The 19,043-nt window shown below is 39.3% G+C and overlaps 1 protein-coding gene across 1 annotated transcript; it reads right to left on the minus strand.

Moving 5' to 3' along the window:
* Positions 1-5,181: 5,181 nt before the first annotated feature.
* FOXI1 (forkhead box I1) lies at positions 5,182-11,341 on the minus strand. The gene is made up of 2 exons (XM_083798230.1): positions 8,624-11,341; positions 5,182-7,596 (listed from the first exon to the last, which is right to left on the minus strand). Exons 1-2 carry the CDS (start codon positions 9,195-9,197, stop codon positions 7,046-7,048), a joined length of 1,125 nt encoding a protein of 374 aa, XP_083654356.1. The 5' UTR covers positions 9,198-11,341; the 3' UTR covers positions 5,182-7,045.
* Positions 11,342-19,043: the final 7,702 nt, after the last annotated feature.

The following is a 19,043-nucleotide window of genomic DNA, read 5'->3' on the forward strand; positions in this document are numbered from 1 at the left end:
GTACAAACAGAAAATGAAGTTTCTGATTTCTGTGTACCATTTCCAACTTGATTTTGGTAAGGACTTAGTAGGTAACAGGTTCAATTTTTGCTCATAAAAAGGCCATTTCTGACAAAAGCCACTGTTTCTCACTCTGCATAGAGAGGAAAATCAGTGAGTGGGGAAGCATTATAGAGTGGTATATAAAAGTGTCCTTGGAAAAGAAAAATCAGGAAAAAAAAATCCAGTAATTAATCACTGCCTTAGACCCAAATCCAGCAAACTACTGGATATGTGCAGAGGTCATCTGAAGCCAAAGAGCATCTAGAGGGGTTCTGATGCCCTCATTTTGGCTTACTTTGCAGGATGAGGTGTAGCAGTAAGTATTGGTTTAAACCAACAAGGAGCTGAGTTCTCTAGTTTAAATTTCAATAGAGATTCTTGCCTCTGCCTCTGTTTAAGTAGAGGTTCTTGCTACTTTGCAAGACTACTCCATGAGAGAGATCATTTCAGGAGCTTTTTTCAAAGGGACAGATAATAGCTTTTTACAACTGACTTGAATAGGGAATGAGTAACATGCAGGTCAGAAATGAGGACTGACTACTTCCAGAGTTTGCATGATTGGCTGTCTTTCTTCCTAAAGAACAACAGATACCACGAGCTGGAAATCTGCACAGAACTATAACCATAGTTTACTGCAAAGAGGTTTTGAAAGGAATGTTTTAGGATTTAAAAAGGATCAAAAACAAGTTGAAGAGTAAAGTATAATTGGTATTGCAATTCAGCAAGGACAAGACATGGAAAAATTGGTTTTGGAGAGGTATTCTGTAAATTAATTACACAGGGTATCAGGTGACTGTTTATTGTGCAAGTCCACTCAGGAAAGTTTCTTTGGGCAGATGAAAGTCCTTACCACCTTTCAACTAGGCCTACAACATAGATAAGAAATACTTAAGTGTCTTTCTGCCCAGGTACTCACAGCTCTGCAGGCTTCTAGCACGGGACAAGTACCAGCTGTGATGTACTTAGCAGTTTACTGCCAGGACTAGAGCAGTACAAAGTCTTGCAGTTGTCTGCACTTAAATCTGAGAAAGCTAAAGGTTACTAGCAGCAAACAGCATGCTCTTGTTCAAACTTTACAGATCTTGAGATGTGGAGACAGGCAGAAAAACGCATAGCTCTGGGTCAGCTGCCTCCAAGTTCCATTGGAAAGAGTTGTAAGGATTGCTGTGAAGTGCTATTAGCTGGCAGTGTCATGAATTGGCAATGCTACTGGGAAGAGGTTCATTATTTTACTCACCTGGGAATGTTTTCTCATGAAGCAACAAAGAAGCTATTGACTAAACTACTAAACAGTGAAGAATTTCATAATGTATCCCACCATGAGAAAACGGTTTCTTCATTGTAATTCAGAATATATCTGGCAAAGTCCCCACTGCTATTTGCCGGAGAAGTAAATACTGGCAGCACTGGAATTTGACTTTCTTTTACAGATACCCACACCACACCTCTTGGAGTCATCTGGGAACAAGGAGTAGCATTTAATTTCTCATTGGTTTAGCAATATTGAAATGTCCCGAGTCGTTCCCGAGCCCTAGAGTTATATACAAATCTGTAAGGCTTATGGAGATAGACATTTTCTTAAGCTGGTATAGCTTAACTTTTCTTCTACTTTGTAATAGTACAGTCTTAAATGCTTGTTTTATAAGACAGGCATAAGTGAAACCTAAGGTATTTGCAAAAAATTTAGTGATATTTTGTGCAGTGTCCTGCAGTTTCTTTTTCTAATATTTTTTTGATACATGATCAAAGAACTAAGAAGCCATACTACATTTGGAAAACTAGGTAAACAGTAACCAGACATTTGTCTTGATAATTGTTTACCAAGCATTGAAAGAGTGTTCACTAGGCTGTAGCATTTCAGATTATTTATTTATTTATTTATTTGATGTGTGCTTTAGAAGTCTCCCATTATTTACAGAAAGCAACCATGGTTAGCAACTGTCAAACCAAAATTTTCCCCTCTCGTACAGAATACGGCAGTGTGAACTGGCTTTCACTTGCCACTGATGAAACAAGGAAGGTTCAATAAAGGAAGGTTCACAAACCTTGCAGTCAGTCACAAATATGATGCATCTACCTGCTAAATTCTCTCATCATAATCACCCCAAACCTATTGCAGCATGAGCTATTTAGGTTAATGTTAGCAATTATGGACCTGTTGGAGTGAGTCCAGAGGAGGGTCATGAAGATGAGTGAAGGGCTGGAGCACCTCATCTGTGAAGACAGGCTGAGGGAGTTGGGGTCATTCAGCCTGGAGGAGAAAAGGCTCCAGGGAGACCTTACAGTGTCCTTCCAGTACCTGAAGGGGGGCCTACAGGGGAGGGACTTTTTACAAGAGCATGTAGTGATGGGACAAGGGGTAATGAATTTAAACTGAAAGAGGGTAGTATTAGATTAGGTTTAAGGAAGAAATTATTCACTCAGAGGGCGGTGAGGCCTTGGCCCAGGCTGCCCAGAGAAGCTGTGGATGCCCCATCCCTGGCAGTGCATAAGGCCAGGTTGGATGGGGTCTTGGGCAGCCTGGTCTGGGGGAGGTGTCCCTGCCCATGGTGTGTGTGTGTAGAACTGGATGATCTTTAGGGTTCCTTCCAACCAAAACCATCCTATGATTCTACGAATTATTAGTAGTATTCTTCTCAAGCCTGGTTAATTTTGACTGACCGAAAGGAAGGAATAGTTACCTAAGTATTTGGGTAGACAGTTACCAGCAGATGAAAGGCACTAACCACCTACAGGAAGGGCTGATGAGTGGCTGAAAGTTCACATGCAGCCAGAAGAGCCTGTGTGCTAGCAGTTGCTTCAAACTGAATATTAAACTCCGCATTCATCATCTATGCAAACCATTACCATTAATAAATGCCAGTATAGAGTGATCTTTCACTATTTTGCCTAATCCAGCTGAAAGCTCCACAATAAGCTCAGCCCTTAAAACAAATATGAAGTACAAAATAAATTGCCGTGCAGATTAATTACATTTCCTGCATGTTGACAGAAACAACAGATTTGGCTCTCCACTATACCCTCGTCATTAGTGCAAACTTGCATCTAATGTTGCTCTTCTGTCCTCAGGAGCCTCCTTCCCTAAGCTATCCACAATTACCTGATTATCTGATCAATGACCTGGTTTGGATTTGGCAGATGAGTGAGTCTCTCATTTGCATTACTGTGGCTTGATTTTGCCACACAAAACATTTTGTCTGCTGCATACACTGTGTAGGTGGGGCTCTACCTGGAGTGCTGGGGCATGAAGGACCTCGAGCTTTCCATATTCTCAGCTATGGAAGCACCTTGTCTTGCAGGACTTTAGGGTTTGTGGTTGAACCCATGACAAGGTGAAGAATCTGTGCCTGTCTGTGGTACAGGGGACAGCTGGCTGCCCAGACCTCTGCTGTGAAATCTCAAATCTTTAACTTGATTTGGTCTCAAACCTACAACGAAAAGATAGGAAGTTGAGAACTAGTACTAGAGCCAGAGCTAAAGAGTCACAGATTCACTTGTTGCAGCTGCAGGACACAGAACCAGTAAACTGTGGGATAAGAAACCAGGGAAGGTGTTTCTGCTGAGGTCAGTAACAGTGAAGCTGCCCCAGGGATTGAGTAGCTAATCTTTGGTATACCTCAAACATATTGAGGAACTCATTACTCATTTCTCATTACTCAAAGCACGCTGTCTGCCACTGGAAGCTTCTAATCTTTGCCGAAGTTTTATTATGGCAGAGGAAGGGCAAGTAGTGACCTATTCTAATCACTTTACTGCTGGTCATGTTTTTGGTGAGATGGGAACAGCCTTTGACATCTAACTTTACATGTAAACCCGGAACAAATAATTGCAGAGTCATGGAGCACAGTAACCACAGTGGTGTCTGAAAAAAGCTGCCTCTCAAAACAAAACACACCAAGAAAGTGACAATCAATAAGAATCTTCACAGACGAAACAAGTGAGAATTGTTGGAGCTCTGATTCTCTTTTCAAGCAGCACCAATTGGTAAATGTTTGTAAAATAGACTATAGTTCTGTAAAGATCAGCAGTGTTTAAAATATATAACAGATACAGCTCCTAGATTAGTATTTTTTTTTAATAACATAGTTAACAACAAAGCCAAAAACAAACAAACAAACCTTAAAAAACAGACAAACCCACCAACAACAGAAAAGATACTTTTCATTCCAACACCCATGTATTTACCGTATTGGCAAAATACATGAATAGGAGCATTACCTACAACAGAGCAGTGGGGCCACTCACAGAAGCATAATAGATAGTTCCCTTGCAGGTCCTAGACTGATGTGCAGTAGCTACAGGAACATATCAGCATGGGTGGTTATCAAAGTCATTTCCTTCTGAAAATAAAAAATAAAAATAAAAATAAAAATAAAGAAACTACTTGTAAATTATCTTGGCTTGTTGCAAAGCATTTCTCTTTGTAGGAGCAATTGTTCAAGAATCCCATGCAGACATCTTTACCCTCCTCCTTGAACAGCAGGTTCATCGACATAGTTTGTGTGTGCCAAGCCAGCTAGAGGGTCACAGGGGAGCTAACTAACCCCTGCGGTCAGGGCACCTGCTGGAAACATACCTGTGCCTATGAAGAACTGGTGTGTTGGCAGTACTTCCTCATTACCTATAGGCCAAAAGTGGAATTTGATTAATAGCATCTGGGAAGCAACGAGGCACAAACTCTTGTCCTTTGAGAACAAGAAGTCAAAACTCAGTGACAAAGGAGTTGCTTCCTACTGTCTGCTATTGTTCAGCAGTGTCATTCTCCTTAGTATAATTTGCATGTTATTTTTCCCTCTCTTTTCCCTATAGGTTCACAACAGAACATTTTCCTTTACAGCACTAAAGAAATCAATTTCCTCTCAGTTTTGTGAACAGTATACTCCACAGGAGCTACATTTCTGGGCATTTTGTTGTATATTTGCTGAATCCTAGACTTTACGAATTTCTGAGTTGTCATTTGAACAAATCTCTGCACAACAAATGCTGTCAGCTGCTGACTTGCAGGGCATATTATGGCCCACCTACTGGGCTGGGATTCTTGGAAGGGCTGTAAAATTCTGAGGGTGGAGACTACAGCTCAGGCCTCAGTACATACCTGACTTCAGAGAAACTTACAACCATGGAAGAAGGACACCACCAGAAGGTCATTTTATTTTTTATTAAGCACCAATGTTAGAAGTGGAAGTAGGTTTCAACTTCCATATGAGAATTTATCATACTGAGTACAAAAACTGTGAATAGTCATAGCAGCTTCCATAGGAAAAATAAAAAATAAAACAATAATTGAGAATGTAGGAAAGATTGCAGTCATATTTTGGCCAACTAGCATGTGAAAATCTAGCCTGGTTTCTTAAATTTTAAACGATTGGCACCACTTTCCAACAGGGAAACCTTAAGGGTGATTTTTATTTAGTGATAGTATTTTGCATAATAGCAGCCAATTATATTCCTTGGACATGAAAATTTTGATTGCATAGACATATGCTATCTCACTCTCTGACCTTATTTGAATATTATACTGCGTTTTCCTCAAGCAAACTGCACAAGTCAAACTATTAAGGAGGTTTTTAAAGACATAGGAAGTATAGTACTCACACATGCTCTCTTCTATACAAATTCTTTATTAAAAATGCTTCTGGGTTTGCCTGTAACAAAACTATATCCATGTATAGTTTAAAAAAAAATCAAGACATAACAGTATCTATTACAATGCATTAGTATGTTTTCCATCATTCTGGAAGTCTGGTCAGTGCGCAGCTGTGAACAGTTAAACCACAGTTAAGCTCAGCGTCTATGCACGCTGCAGGCTCTACAGTCTGAGACGTTACTCTACATAAACGTGGAACTTGATTCAACTCCTGGTTTGAAAAAAAAAAACATTTTGAAATTTTGTTTGTGGCTACAATAGAATGTAAAAAACAAACAAACAGCATTATTCCTAATATTTACACAACAACAAGACAATTGCATGGACTTTTACAAAAAGACAAAAAAAAATACAGTACAGGGACTTTTTTCACTACCTATAGCCGATTCTTCTGAAGATACAGCTTTTGGAATTGAAGCTCCGAGACAGTTAACCTTTCTGCCTCCCATTTCTCCACCCTGCTCCCCGCCCCAACCTTCACACCACATTCAAATTCTTTTCTTAGTAGAAATGATTTATGTAGAACTTGAAGATAGAACAAATATCCTTTCTTCTAAGAGAACATGTATTAAAAATATAGGCAGATCCTGATTTCCTTATGTGAATAGATTTGTATGGGTAAGGCAAACAAAATTTGACCCTGTACTTCTAATTTAAAACATGAATATCTGATTGCACCAGCAGAAGACAACTCCATTATATTTTGTTATGCTTCCCTTCAGTTTCAAACTGAATGTTGTGTCCATGACACTAGCCTGCTTCACAGCCATATTCCCCTTGGGGGTGAAAGGCGATGAGAATTTAGCCAATGCATGTGCTAGTATTAGAGAAACCCAGAAAGTGCACTCACCCTTCAAGTGTTGGTTGTTACTCACTGTATAGTAGTTTTTGCTATAGATCCTTCAGTGTCTCAGAATAGCTTTGTCCAAATAAGAACTTGCCAAACATGTCTAGTACAGATGGACTATATCAGTGAGAAGTAATTTACAGATATAGCTACATTTATGTTAGTGCTTTAAAAGTATCACAGCATTATTAGTACCATGCCTGAAAATATTTCCTGCCTAAGGTAAACAGTAACTCCTTTCAAGGATGTCCATGGAGGACCATGGTTGGCAGCAGTGCAAGCATGGTCTCCCATCTGACCTCTTCACTACTCCTGCTGTTTTGATCCCTGCTTTTTTATGGGGAGCTGCCAAATGTGGAGTGCTTGGGATCTGAATAAGTATGATGGGTAAAAAGTTTGGGGCTGTCAGAAGGCAGGATGCAATGTAGAGACAACAGGCTAACACTTAGCCACTCACAGATCATTTCCTCTCATAAATAGCTATATTTTGATGTCTTAGGGTCCCTTATTTAAACCTCTGTTCCCTCCCTAGAAAACAGAGTGTTATTTGTGCTGATACTGCTGTAAAAATGAGTGTTAAACTGGTTGAGCACTGAGTTGCTATAGCCAAGGTGACTAGAGGGCATAGAATTGGACCACTCTCCCACACCATGACTGGCTATATTAGAGAGTGGAGAGTAGGAGTTAAAGCCTACCACGTTCTGTCCCATTTTGTCAATGGGTTCAGCATTAAGTCCCAATGGCACTGAGCGGCCCACTGAGTTAGAGCCATTGACATAGGCAGTCATACTAGAAAGGAAGTTACTAAGGCATGGACTGCTGGAAGATGGAGGTGAAGATCCTTTATCAGGTGAATTGTCAGTCCCAGGTGAGTTTTCCAAGATATCCTGATGCTCTACAGCTTTGGGGCTGCCAGTCAGGGCACTATCCTCAGATTTCTCAGATGCAAGAGAAGCAGCACTAGCCCCAATGTCAGACTTCCTTTTTCTCTTTCTGCGGAAGTTTCCATTGTCAAACATCTTTTCACAGTTTGGGTCCAGAGTCCAGTAATTCCCTTTTCCTGTCGAGGGGGGACAAATGCACATTTTTAGTTTTAAAATATACACACAGACAGCAAAGAGCAGTTTTCTTTGACTTTTCAGTGTTTCTCTTACAGAAACAGAAAAATTGCTTGAACAAAAAATATGCGTATTTAACCACAAAAAGCAGAAGTCTCTTGAATTCAGGGAAAAAAATGGTGTAAACTGTTTGCCTGTGTCCTGTAACCCTGTGTCCTGTAGTCCTTTCCCACACAGCAAAAACTACAAGTGGAGCCACTGAGAGGGGTTTTTTTCTTTTTTTTTTTTTTCCTCCCCACCTTTTGTTTGTCTCAGTGGGACAATGAGGTTTTCAGTGTATAGCTGTCCTCTACATTTACAGTACAGAGTAATCAAATCCCATAATGGGCCGCTCCTCCAGATTCAGTGTGGTAGACTAAGTCACTAACAAGATAGAACCAGATCTTTGACTCTCTCAGGCAGCATAATTGAACGACTTTTAAATGTTCCCAGTGGTTCTCAACAGCTATTGATAGAAAACAATAAATAAAGGAACAATCTGACAACATATCAGCCAAGAGGTTGGAAACAGCAGAGGTGTGATTCTAAGCAAAACACTATTTGAAGCAAACAAAACAAAAGCAGCCTGCTCTCCTCAGGAGAATTATTGTTGACTCCCTAAAGCCACTGGATTTCTTTAACCAATCTGAATTTTCTTTATCCTCTTTCCATTAGTTCCCGGTTAATGTGCATGCTCTGCACATTGATCAGTTCTCAGGAGGCCTGAAGAAGTAAAGAATCCCCTTCCCTGCAGAGATTTAATAGCAACATTGATTCAAAATTCAGCTATGCATAGTTGCCTTCTAATACAGCCCCATGAAAATAGAGAAGTTACTGTATATATACCCCAAATCTAGGCTATTAGGTCTCTTTATGATTTATTTCACATCGTAATTGTAACTTTTTTTTAAGTGAAAAATTTTCATTTTTAAATTAATCAAGTTTAAATATAGGAAAAAAAAAAAAAAAAAGAAGGAGGGGGAACTGTACCTGGATCATCTTCATCTCTGGGCACCTTCTTGAAGCAATCATTGAGAGACAAGTTGTGCCGAATGGAGTTCTGCCAGCCAGCTTTGCTTTTGTTATAAAATGGGAAGTTGTCAGCCACGTACTGGTAGATTTGGCTGAGAGTCAGCCTCTTTTCTGGTGCTCCATGGATAGCCATGGCAATAAGCGCAGAGTAGGAATAAGGTGGTCTAACCAACTTCATGAGCTCTTCTTGGGATGGGAGAGGAAGCCAGCCGAGGTCGGTTCCTCCCAAGCCGTGCATGTTAGGCAAGAGCTGCCGTTGCATCCCGTAAGACTGAGGAATGAAGGGACTGGCATTGGATCCAGGCAGGTATGGTGGTGGGGTAATGGAAGGTCCATTTAGCCAGAGGTAAGGATTGGGAGTGGCGTTGTAGTCCGTTGTCTCAAAAGTGCTTGGTCGCTGTGGACTAGGGATATTCTGTGGATGGAAAAAGTTCTCATAGTAGATATTCATCTCTGGAGGTTCTTGACCGATATTTGGAAATTGTGGGCTGCAGCGCGGTGGAGAGTGCGTCTGTGGATCAAAGGAGCTCATGCTCTAACACAGGCAGCTGATAAGTTATGACACACCTGTCCTAATGCTCCTTTCCTGACACAGGTGCATCACCTATGCCCTTCCCTACCTACTTATGCACCTGTAAATGTTTTGGCTTGTACCGCAGGCTCCACCCCATGGCCCTGAGTGGCTGCAGATGAGGACGATATCCTTTTGGAATGCTGGCAGTCCCAGCCAGTCATTGATGTCACATCAACTGAACGTGAAAGTTACAACTGTTTATCTTCTTAAATGAATTGAAGGAATTTTCCACTAATATGATGCACGTAAAGACAGCCTAAGGTGCCTTGAAGTTAAAACCCCTCATTAGAGGTCCACCTCTTCCTACCTTTTACAAAGGAGTTTTAGCATGTAGTTTTTCTTTCTTTTAAAATAAAAGCAGTTTTGTTCTGCTGCTGCTTGCACCCCAGAATGCAAAAGCCATTGTCATTTGTCAATGAAACAGTAGGCATACTTTAACATTAAAAAAAGAAAAAGAAAGAAAGAAAAGGTCAGACCTCCTTTTCTTTCTGTAACTTTAATTGCAACTTGCTTGTACTTGCCCCTAGGCAATCACAGTACTACAGGCAAATTCTGCAACCGGTTACTCATGTGAGTAGTCTTACTGATGTAAAGGGAATTGCTTATTAAAGTAAGGTTTAATCTTATGAGGAAAAAAAACCAACACAACAATCTTAATCATCAAACCTTTCATTAGAGCTTAAGTAGGTGAACTAAAATGGGAAATCGTTATTTGCTGGTTCCTCTTTGCTGCAGGATTGGTGCAAAGAGGTCATACAACCTCTTAGCAGAATTTTCAAGCAAGAAAGAGACAGGTTGCAGCACAGCTTTTTTCCAGCTTATTTCCAACTTCATTTGTAGCTATAAAGACAAAAAATGATTCCTTAGAAATAACAAAAGAGCAAAAGCTTCTAGCCATTTTATGACTTGCAAAAATACCTTCTGCCTTGCATGATACCCTGCACTTACAGACATGAAAAAGCAAAGCTGCAACCTCACCAACACCTGTCTCAGGATGAGACAACTCTAACATTGTACAACTGCATAAAAAACTCCACTGTAGTTGAAAGCATACCTGCAGTGCAACAGAAATGATATTTGCAATTTATTTTTTCTTCATCAAAGGTACATACATATATTTGGAACTTCACTCAGCCTTAATAACTCATGCAATTAAAGAAAGTCCTAGTACGACAAGCCTTTAAGATGGTGCTAGTCCCAGAATTTCTGCAAAAATATGGGCTTTGATCTGTAGATTTGAATCCCAGGCTGTAACAAACACTTTTCTGCTTTGTCATACATTGATTAATTCACTTAATCTTATGTGCTGCAGCACCACCACGATTTCCCCCCTCCACAAGTATTGGAGTGATTCACCTGTATCATGACCATATTGTTGCTTTGAAAGGTATGAAAAATATCACTAGAAATACAACTGGAATACTGAGTACAGAGTGACAAAGCTAGCTGATTTGCCACCTTGGTAATGCCTTTCTACAGCTGTTATATAACAAATACATATTTCACTGGACATGAAATCATTTGTACTACAAGTATGGATGAACATATGGATATTTTAATTCGAATGACCAGGAGTTCAGAGCTTGTAAATGTTAACTAGGCTATGCAGATACACATTAAACAGACAAAAGTTTAGTAGAACATAGTAGGGCTGGTTTATTTTTTATGTGGCATCCACTGAGCAAAAAGCCATTTTTCAGAAATAATAATGGAGGTATATCCCTTCTCATGAAAGCTGTCTAAAACCAATTCTCTCTCTACAAGAATCTCAGTTACACATGTGAAAGGCGGAGCAAAACTGCTTACAACTTGATAACTTACTAAAATATAGATAGCTTTTAGAAGTATATATGTAGTCCTGAAAATACTGTTATTATAAATATTGCTAATTAAAAACAAAACACAGTATTTACAGAGTCGATGGAACAAAATGTTAAAGAAATGCACAAATGAATATAAACAGGAGTTGATTTTACAATGAACTAAATCTCAGAATATAGTGTAAAAAGAAAACATAATAAATCTTCAGTCCTCTGAACAAATTATCTTTTTTACCACCCACTACAGCTTCTCCACCTCCACAGAAAACCACAACCAACCAAAAAAAAAAGGCAAAAAAAAAAAAAACCAAACACCCCCCCCCCCCATCCCCACTCCCACCTCGCTAATGTATTACTGCTTAGGGTTTGTTTATACCAAGAAATAAAATTCAGCTCACTGCAATATGGACTTTGATGAGCATCATCTAAATACTTATTCCTCAAGGTGTTGTGCATGCTTATTTACAGTTCAAATACACTGAGCTGGGTGCTGGGTGAACACTTTGAAAATTTGCCAGGCTTAACAAAAGAAAAAAAAATATCCCTTCTGCAAACAGATGATGAAGTTTGTAAAGCTTCCTCTGCAAATTAATCTTTATGAAGATTTGATGCTGTGCATTTTAGCAAGGTCAGCCCCTAAACTGTGCTCTGCTGCTGCCTGAGAATGCATGTTTCTGCCAGACCTACCTTGATGTGACATTTGAGCAATATATCGGACAAAACTAAGCAAAGCAAGCGCTGAGATGAAGAATGGCAAGTACTGCTTTTAAAGCAATGAAATACAAAGACAACTACAAGCTTCTGCTTAGGTAGCTCTCTGAGTGCAAAGGTCTGATCCCTCCCTGGCATGTGCGTGCTGGCACAGCTTCTAGTGTAGACACAAGGTGATCACCAACATTTTTCTTCCAACTGACTGTGCCTGATTTACTCAGAAAAGCATATAAACAACGCCAGTAAAAATGGTACTTTGTCAGTACTATGGGCACACCTTACTGCCTGATAATCACTGCAGCATTTGTTCCAGTATAGCACTTGAGGTGCAGATGCTCATATGCAGGCAAAAGGCAACAAGGGAAGAATAAACTTTGCTCAAGTTGTGATTGCTCTGAGCAGGGCAACTAAGAAGTGGAGTTAATTGAGTCTAGCCAAGAATACTGCCTTGGGGTCCTCACCACTGAGACTGCTGTTCGTGGCAGGACTAGAAGGAGAAGATAGCAATTCCAGAAGTGGAGAAAGGAGAAGAAAAAATGGTGAGTCTTCAATATAACGAGTCTGGGAACATGTGAAACGCTGGCAAGGGTGTACTAACAGATTGTGCTTATGGCTAAAAAACTCTGAAAAGAAAATGGAAGCTGATGCTCGAGTCATAGCTTAGTGATCATGACTTTCAAAGATCACAGTGATTTGGTGAGGTCTTTGTAGGCAGGATGCATCATGTTTTTTAACACTTCATTTACTTTTTTTTTTTCCACTACAATACAGTACTGTACAGCCCTGAGGTGCACACGACTACCAATTATCAAGCCTCATCACCTACAGATTTTTGTCAACTTGTGTTATATGAAGATTTACTCCTCTGGATTTCTTAAGTGAAGCTCCAAAAGGAAAATTTAGGCCAAGCCTCTGTGGAATAGTCCTTCTGTGTAGGTTTTAGTCAGCTCCTGTATATCCCTCTAGTCCTGCCAACAGTAATGTTTCTTCACACTGATTGATTGCCCTTTTACAAGGGAAACCATAATTGTCTGAGATCCTAGGTTATGAAGAGTTCAAAATACTTTCATTTAAAATGGGATTTCTCAGCATGATCACTTATGCTCCAAAGTAACCTATATATTCAACATTTCTGAAATGTAGCAACCTGGTAGAAAGATGTACACGCTAGCACACAGTAGAAAGCCAAAGCACAGGGGTCACAAGGTGGAGGAAAGCATGGGGAACTCTGTAGCCTTCTCTGATATTTTTGGCTGCAATATTCCTAACTCTAGCTTCCTAACTGGATCTTTTGAAACAATAAAGCCAAATAAAGAATGATGCCTGTTAGTATCACAAGCACCTATCAGTCACCATGCTGTTCCACAGCCTGACGGTTTTAGAGAACTTAGATCAAAAGCACCAGGGCTACATGATGCAAAACATGTGTCTGTGCAAACCCACTCTCACTGCCCAAATAGGTTCAAATTTTTGGAGTAGTGACTTCATCCTGGCAAACCGTATAACATCCTGTGTACCACTTGTCCCTCATTTTGCCAGTACAAAGCACTCTGTATCATGTACTTTAGCTAATCTTCCAGAAAATGTTTATACTTGATTCAGATCATAATACATACATTTGCGGACCACAGGATTATTTGGCAGTATTTTTAATTAATATGAAGCTTTAGGCTGTACTGTTAACATTGCATATAACGTAATACAGGTATATTATCACAGTTTAACACCTTACTGAAGAAAAGTTCATTTAAGTTATTCATGTGGTCACAAAGAAGAGGGAAAACATTTTTAAAAAGAGAGTATATCTACAAGTCAGCAAACCAACCAATGCAGCTTGTTTCAAACAATTCACACACTGAATTCAGAAATAAATCAGCATCCCTCAGTAAGACATTTTCATGTAAAGGCAAATCACCTATACTCTCAGTTACCTCAAAGTATTTGTAGAAGTCTTCATCCCTTACTCCAATAATCATCAGCACTGAGTATGCATAAAATGAACCACACCACCAGGAGAAATAAGACGTAGCAGACAAAAAGCCATATCAAGGTCACTGCAAAAGCACAGTAAATGTAGAACAGTATCGCAAACCAAGGGAACTAAGCTTTATTTGTAGAAATGCAGGTTGAATACTAAATTAAAGGAAAAGGTAATACCGTTTGGACCAGTGTCATTAATGTGGCAATGCTGGAATTACCTTAACATTTTTTAATCTTTCAGAGCAAATCCACTGTGGATTTTTCAAGCAACATTTATAACAGGGGTTTTAGAAGACTGTAGAACCTTATAGATGCTAGTTGGTGTTTTCTGACCATAAGACCTGTGATAGTAAGAGTAGTCATAACTCCTGCTTCAACAAAGACCTTCCATGATCTTGGCAACACATAATATGGAAGAGGGGATTAGGAGTACCCTGACTTAGGTATTAGTCATGTCAAGCAGTAGGCAGCAAGAAATTGGAAACCTCCATTTGGCTGCCTCTGGCTCTGCTGCATTTAGATACACAACTATGCTCAGCCCTAGGAGGGAGGGATACCTCAAGTCTAAACCAGAGATAGACAGATTCTGCAACTAAATTCCTCTCATAATCTGTGGTGTCGCTCAGTTCTGGGAAACTGGTACAAATACAGAAACTCCAATCAACCATATTTTAACAACCTCACTGCTCCTACCAGCTTCCAAACAGCCAAAATGCTTTCCGGTTTCAGATGATTTGCTTATTCTTCTGTGCCTGCCACTCTAAAAGTTTGCTTATACTAGAGATACATAGTTCTAAAATCCAGTGAGGTGTTGTATGAATATCAGCTGTGTTTACCTAACAAATTAATCAGTACACTTTTCCAAAGACCTTCAAAGTTAAAATTCTTGAACATTTCAATAAGATACACACCAAAGAAAAATTAGTAACAGGCTAATACTTCAGTTTGAGTCAGATTTCAGCATCAAGGTATTTGCTTATGCAAACGAATCAGTTTCAGCTCATTGAAAAGACATTTTAGAACAATGGATTTTTCAGAAAACATAACTTTTTTTTTTTCCCACTCTTTTATTCATGGTGCTCTCTATGCCCTTTGGTACTTGCATAACACACGCTTGGGGAAATTAATTAGCAACTAAAAGGGCTGAGTGAACTGGTACAAGTGTAAGTGCAGTGAACTACTCTATGGACACACCCAATCATAGATAGACTTTAAGTTGTTTTAATTTAACCAAGATTTAACTGCAGTATACTAAGATCACCCAACTTGTGAATAGGATGGTTTATAGTGTTGTTAATCCTTGCACTTCCAGTTGCTCCACTTTGGTTTTCCTGCTATCTGGGTACGCATGTCAGTAATTTGTTCTCATATATGGGCACAGTACTGCAACCACTTACCTCCCCCTACTGACAATTTTTGAAAATGTAAAATGTATTGAATTAGATCTAGCCTAGTTAGCTTTGTAAGTTTCTAGACTAGTGTAATCACTGTCTGCTTAGCAATGTTATATAGAGAGAGATTATTAATTTCTGAGAGCGGTAATTCTGTTAGTAAAACTAACAATTGGTATATATAAACAATTTTTAACTTTTTCCATATTAGAATAATTCATATATTTTAAAATTCTGTACAGAAACACTCTGGTATGTTAAGAGACTTAAATCTTTCAAGGTAATTTCCTTTGCTCTTTTGTTTTCAAATATTGATCTCTAATAGTACTGTTTTCTTGTTTTGTTAAAGTCTAAAGGCAGTTGTTAAGAAAGACTCTACAAATTGAAGCTTTATGCATTAGTGCTATAGCATGTGTCAAAGCACTACTGAAGTATTACTGAGCGCGTCAAAACAACTGAAGTCATGTAGTAAAGACTTCACATTCCTAAATATTTGTAGAACCAGTGTATCCAACCATAACATGATTTATTGTGTGACAGTTTACAACCGTATCTGCAAAAAGAACTGCATCTGGAGCACCTCTGTTCAGGGCTACTTTCTTACGTATAAAAACATACTACTGAACATCACAGGGAAAATCTTCCCTCAAACTCTCGTCATATATGGAGGTTTATTTAAGTCTTATTTTAGTTACAACAAGAATGTAAGATGCCTACTTCGTGTAAATAGTCTCCTTTGGCTGCAGGCCTACCAGCTCGTGGTGTAGACACCTTAAATGACTGTCTTCTGATATCGGTAATCTTTCCTGTGCCTTTTCAATCAATCACCTCTTAAACCCATGTAACACCACCAACAGCCACCTACCTTCAGGTGAACTAGTTAAGTATTCAAGTTAATGAGCATGCCTATGAAGTGTTATATGTGAATGCAAAAGGTTACTGTTAGAGTCATTAACAATCTGCTAGTAAACACTGGTTGAATACCCACATGCATAATGGGGCATATTATAGGGCTGCAGCATGTACTAATAGTCATGAAAAAAATCTTTAACACAGAAACTATATTTGTTAAAGAACGGACACTCACGGTGACTATTCAATTCTAGGCTCAGACATACGAAAGATCATTCAAGGCACAGTAGACTTTCTGCTATCCTGGAAGAACAAAACAGCATTGAAAACAGATAATTTGGTCAGATGAAACTGTCCTATTCGCCTGAAAACCGTGATCACATTTATCTAATATTTTAAAGTTCACCAAAGCCACAGTCTACTTCAGGTTTGTTTGCAGAATAATTATTCCTTTACAGTGTTAATCTTTAGCACACACTGCATGATGATAGCAAATCAGAACAGAAAATTACAGACTGAGTCAATAAAGAACTACTCTCGTCACCCCATAGCAGTAAACATTGTGAATGCTGAAGTCCTTACATCTTGTGGGCAGCCCTGGGATGTTGCTCAATGTTCTCTCTTAAAAGGACCTTGAACACTCAAAAGCAAGTTGGAACTCAGTTCTGGAAGGAAAATACAAATTAATACTCTAATAATGCCAGTGCAATTTCAAGGCAACAAGGATAGGAGATGGCTGGTAAGCTTTTTTAATGGAGGCTTCTGTATGCCTGGGAAAATATTTACATAGCAAGATGGAGATATCCACCTCCAAAAATTAACAAGAGAATGGATCCTTAAACTATTTGTCCTCCTTGATCATAAATGTGATTTATATATATATTTTTTAAGGGATGACTCAAAAGAGTTTGGCTTTAAATTAGCTGAATTCTGTTGATTTCTGCATGGGAAGGACCCTGTGTTTGAATACTAAGTCATCACTTTTATTCTCCTACAGTATGGAGAATCGATCCGGGATATGGTTTTACAACAGAATGTCCTAGGCCTAGATGATTCCTATATTGATGTCAGAATACACAGAACTAGACTCTGGGACATTTTTTTTCACCTGCATTACGCTGAAGCTGGAACAACAAGAAAAACAAAATAAATTGTTTTCCTGTTAGTTAAATCAAAATCCTTAAAATGAAAGAGCAAGAAAATTACGCGTTTAGATGGCATTAAGCACAAATCCTGGACCTCAGCCGACTTAACAAAAAACAAATAAATTGATTTAATAAACAAAACTGCTTTCTTCCATCCTACCTTGCTATTTTAGTAACATATTTAACAGCTTTTCTGATTTAGATGTGCCCTCATCCCATGATCATGATGGAACAAACTTACTTGAGAGCTTGACTACCTTTAGATTGATTCAAGCTATATCTTGATTTCAAAGATGGTTCCACTGCTCTGACTCAGGTTGAAGTAAAAATCCATTGATAAGCAGACATGATAGAGTTGCTGCAATATTGTGACATCAGCGATCAGCTTTGATTCAGATTCTGCAGAGTTGTAAGGATAATAAAATTGTTAGGGATTTATCCTATTCCAAAGCAGTTGTTAATGCTCGTCAGTGCAATAGATATCAAATCTCATTATGACTTTGGGTATTGATGGCTGGTAAATTCCACAGTACAATCTGTTGCTGAAAAATTTACCAGCCATCAATTGCTAAAAAAAAAAAAAAAAAAAAAAAAATCACATTCAAACTGATCAAAAATCACATTCAAACTGAATCAAATATTCCAACTTCACTTCCTCAGCAGTTTTCCAGCATCATTGCATTTATTTATTTATTAATTTTTCATTGCAGGATGTACCTTGCATATACCTTAAACTCATTTTAAATGAAAGAGTCTGTTCCATCACTCCCACTAGCAATGCAGCAAGCAGCAAAATAGCCAAAGAACAAAAGTTGTGAATATCAAATGGGATGAAGAGAGTACCTCAACCTCTGAATTTGTTTTGTTGCTGAAATTTCACTAACTTTAGTAACACAACACAAAAGCATTAACCTCACCATTACCTGTTCTTCTAAGAGCTGTGAGCCTGTGCTTGGCATAGATTTATCCATTTTTGCCAGTTCATGTTCAGAACTGCTCTTCAGCCAATGTTTACAGTAAAATGGCTGCTGCCTGAAAACACTGAGCAGAATATAGCAGCTGGTGCTAAAAACTCCATTACCACTCAGCCTCCTTGATGCCCTCCAGATTGAAAAAAAAAATTCCAGTGTAACTCCTATACAGCCTCCTTGTGTTAGCAAACGTGGTTGTAAATGGCCTCTGCGTTTCAAAGCTCACCGAAAGCAGAACATTCCACCAAGTTAATTTGAATGAGTTCTGTTCTTCACAGGCCAGGATGGTGCCTGATTTCTTGTTTATCAATTCAAACATGATGAAGTAGGACACACTCCCAACTCTGTCCTCCACACTACTAAGAATACAGAGTTCATGTGATACATTAATAATACAACTAGGCAACTTTATTTACACAGCGTTTTACTATTTTTAGTTTAACATATTGGTCTGAGTTAACTTGTTGATTGTTGTGATCAACTATTAACTGCCTAAAAATGAACTTTGATCTGGATAGGCTGGAGCGATGGGCTGAGGCCAACTGCATGAAGTTCAACAAGGCCAAGTGCCGGGTCCTGCACCTGGGGTGCAACAACCCCAAGCAGCGCTACAGGCTGGGAGATGAGTGGCTGGAAAGCTGCCTGGCGGAGAAGGACCTGGGAGTACTGGTTGATAGTCAGCTGAATATGAGCCAGCAGTGTGCTCAGGTGGCCAAGGTGGCCAACAGCATCCTGGCTTGCATAAGCAGCAGTGTGGCCAGCAGGGCTAGGGAAGTGATTGTCCTCCTGTACTCTGCTCTGGTGAGGCCGCACCTTGAGTACTGTGTTCAGTTTTGGGCCCCTTGCTACAAGAAGGACATGGAGGTGCTCGAGAGAGTCCAGAGAAGGGCAACGAAGCTGGTGAGGGTTTTGGAGAACAAGTCTTACGAGGAGC

This window comes from Anser anser (genome assembly GCF_964211835.1).
Source record: "Anser anser genome assembly, chromosome: 14".
Classification (NCBI taxonomy): Eukaryota; Metazoa; Chordata; class Aves; order Anseriformes; family Anatidae; genus Anser; species Anser anser.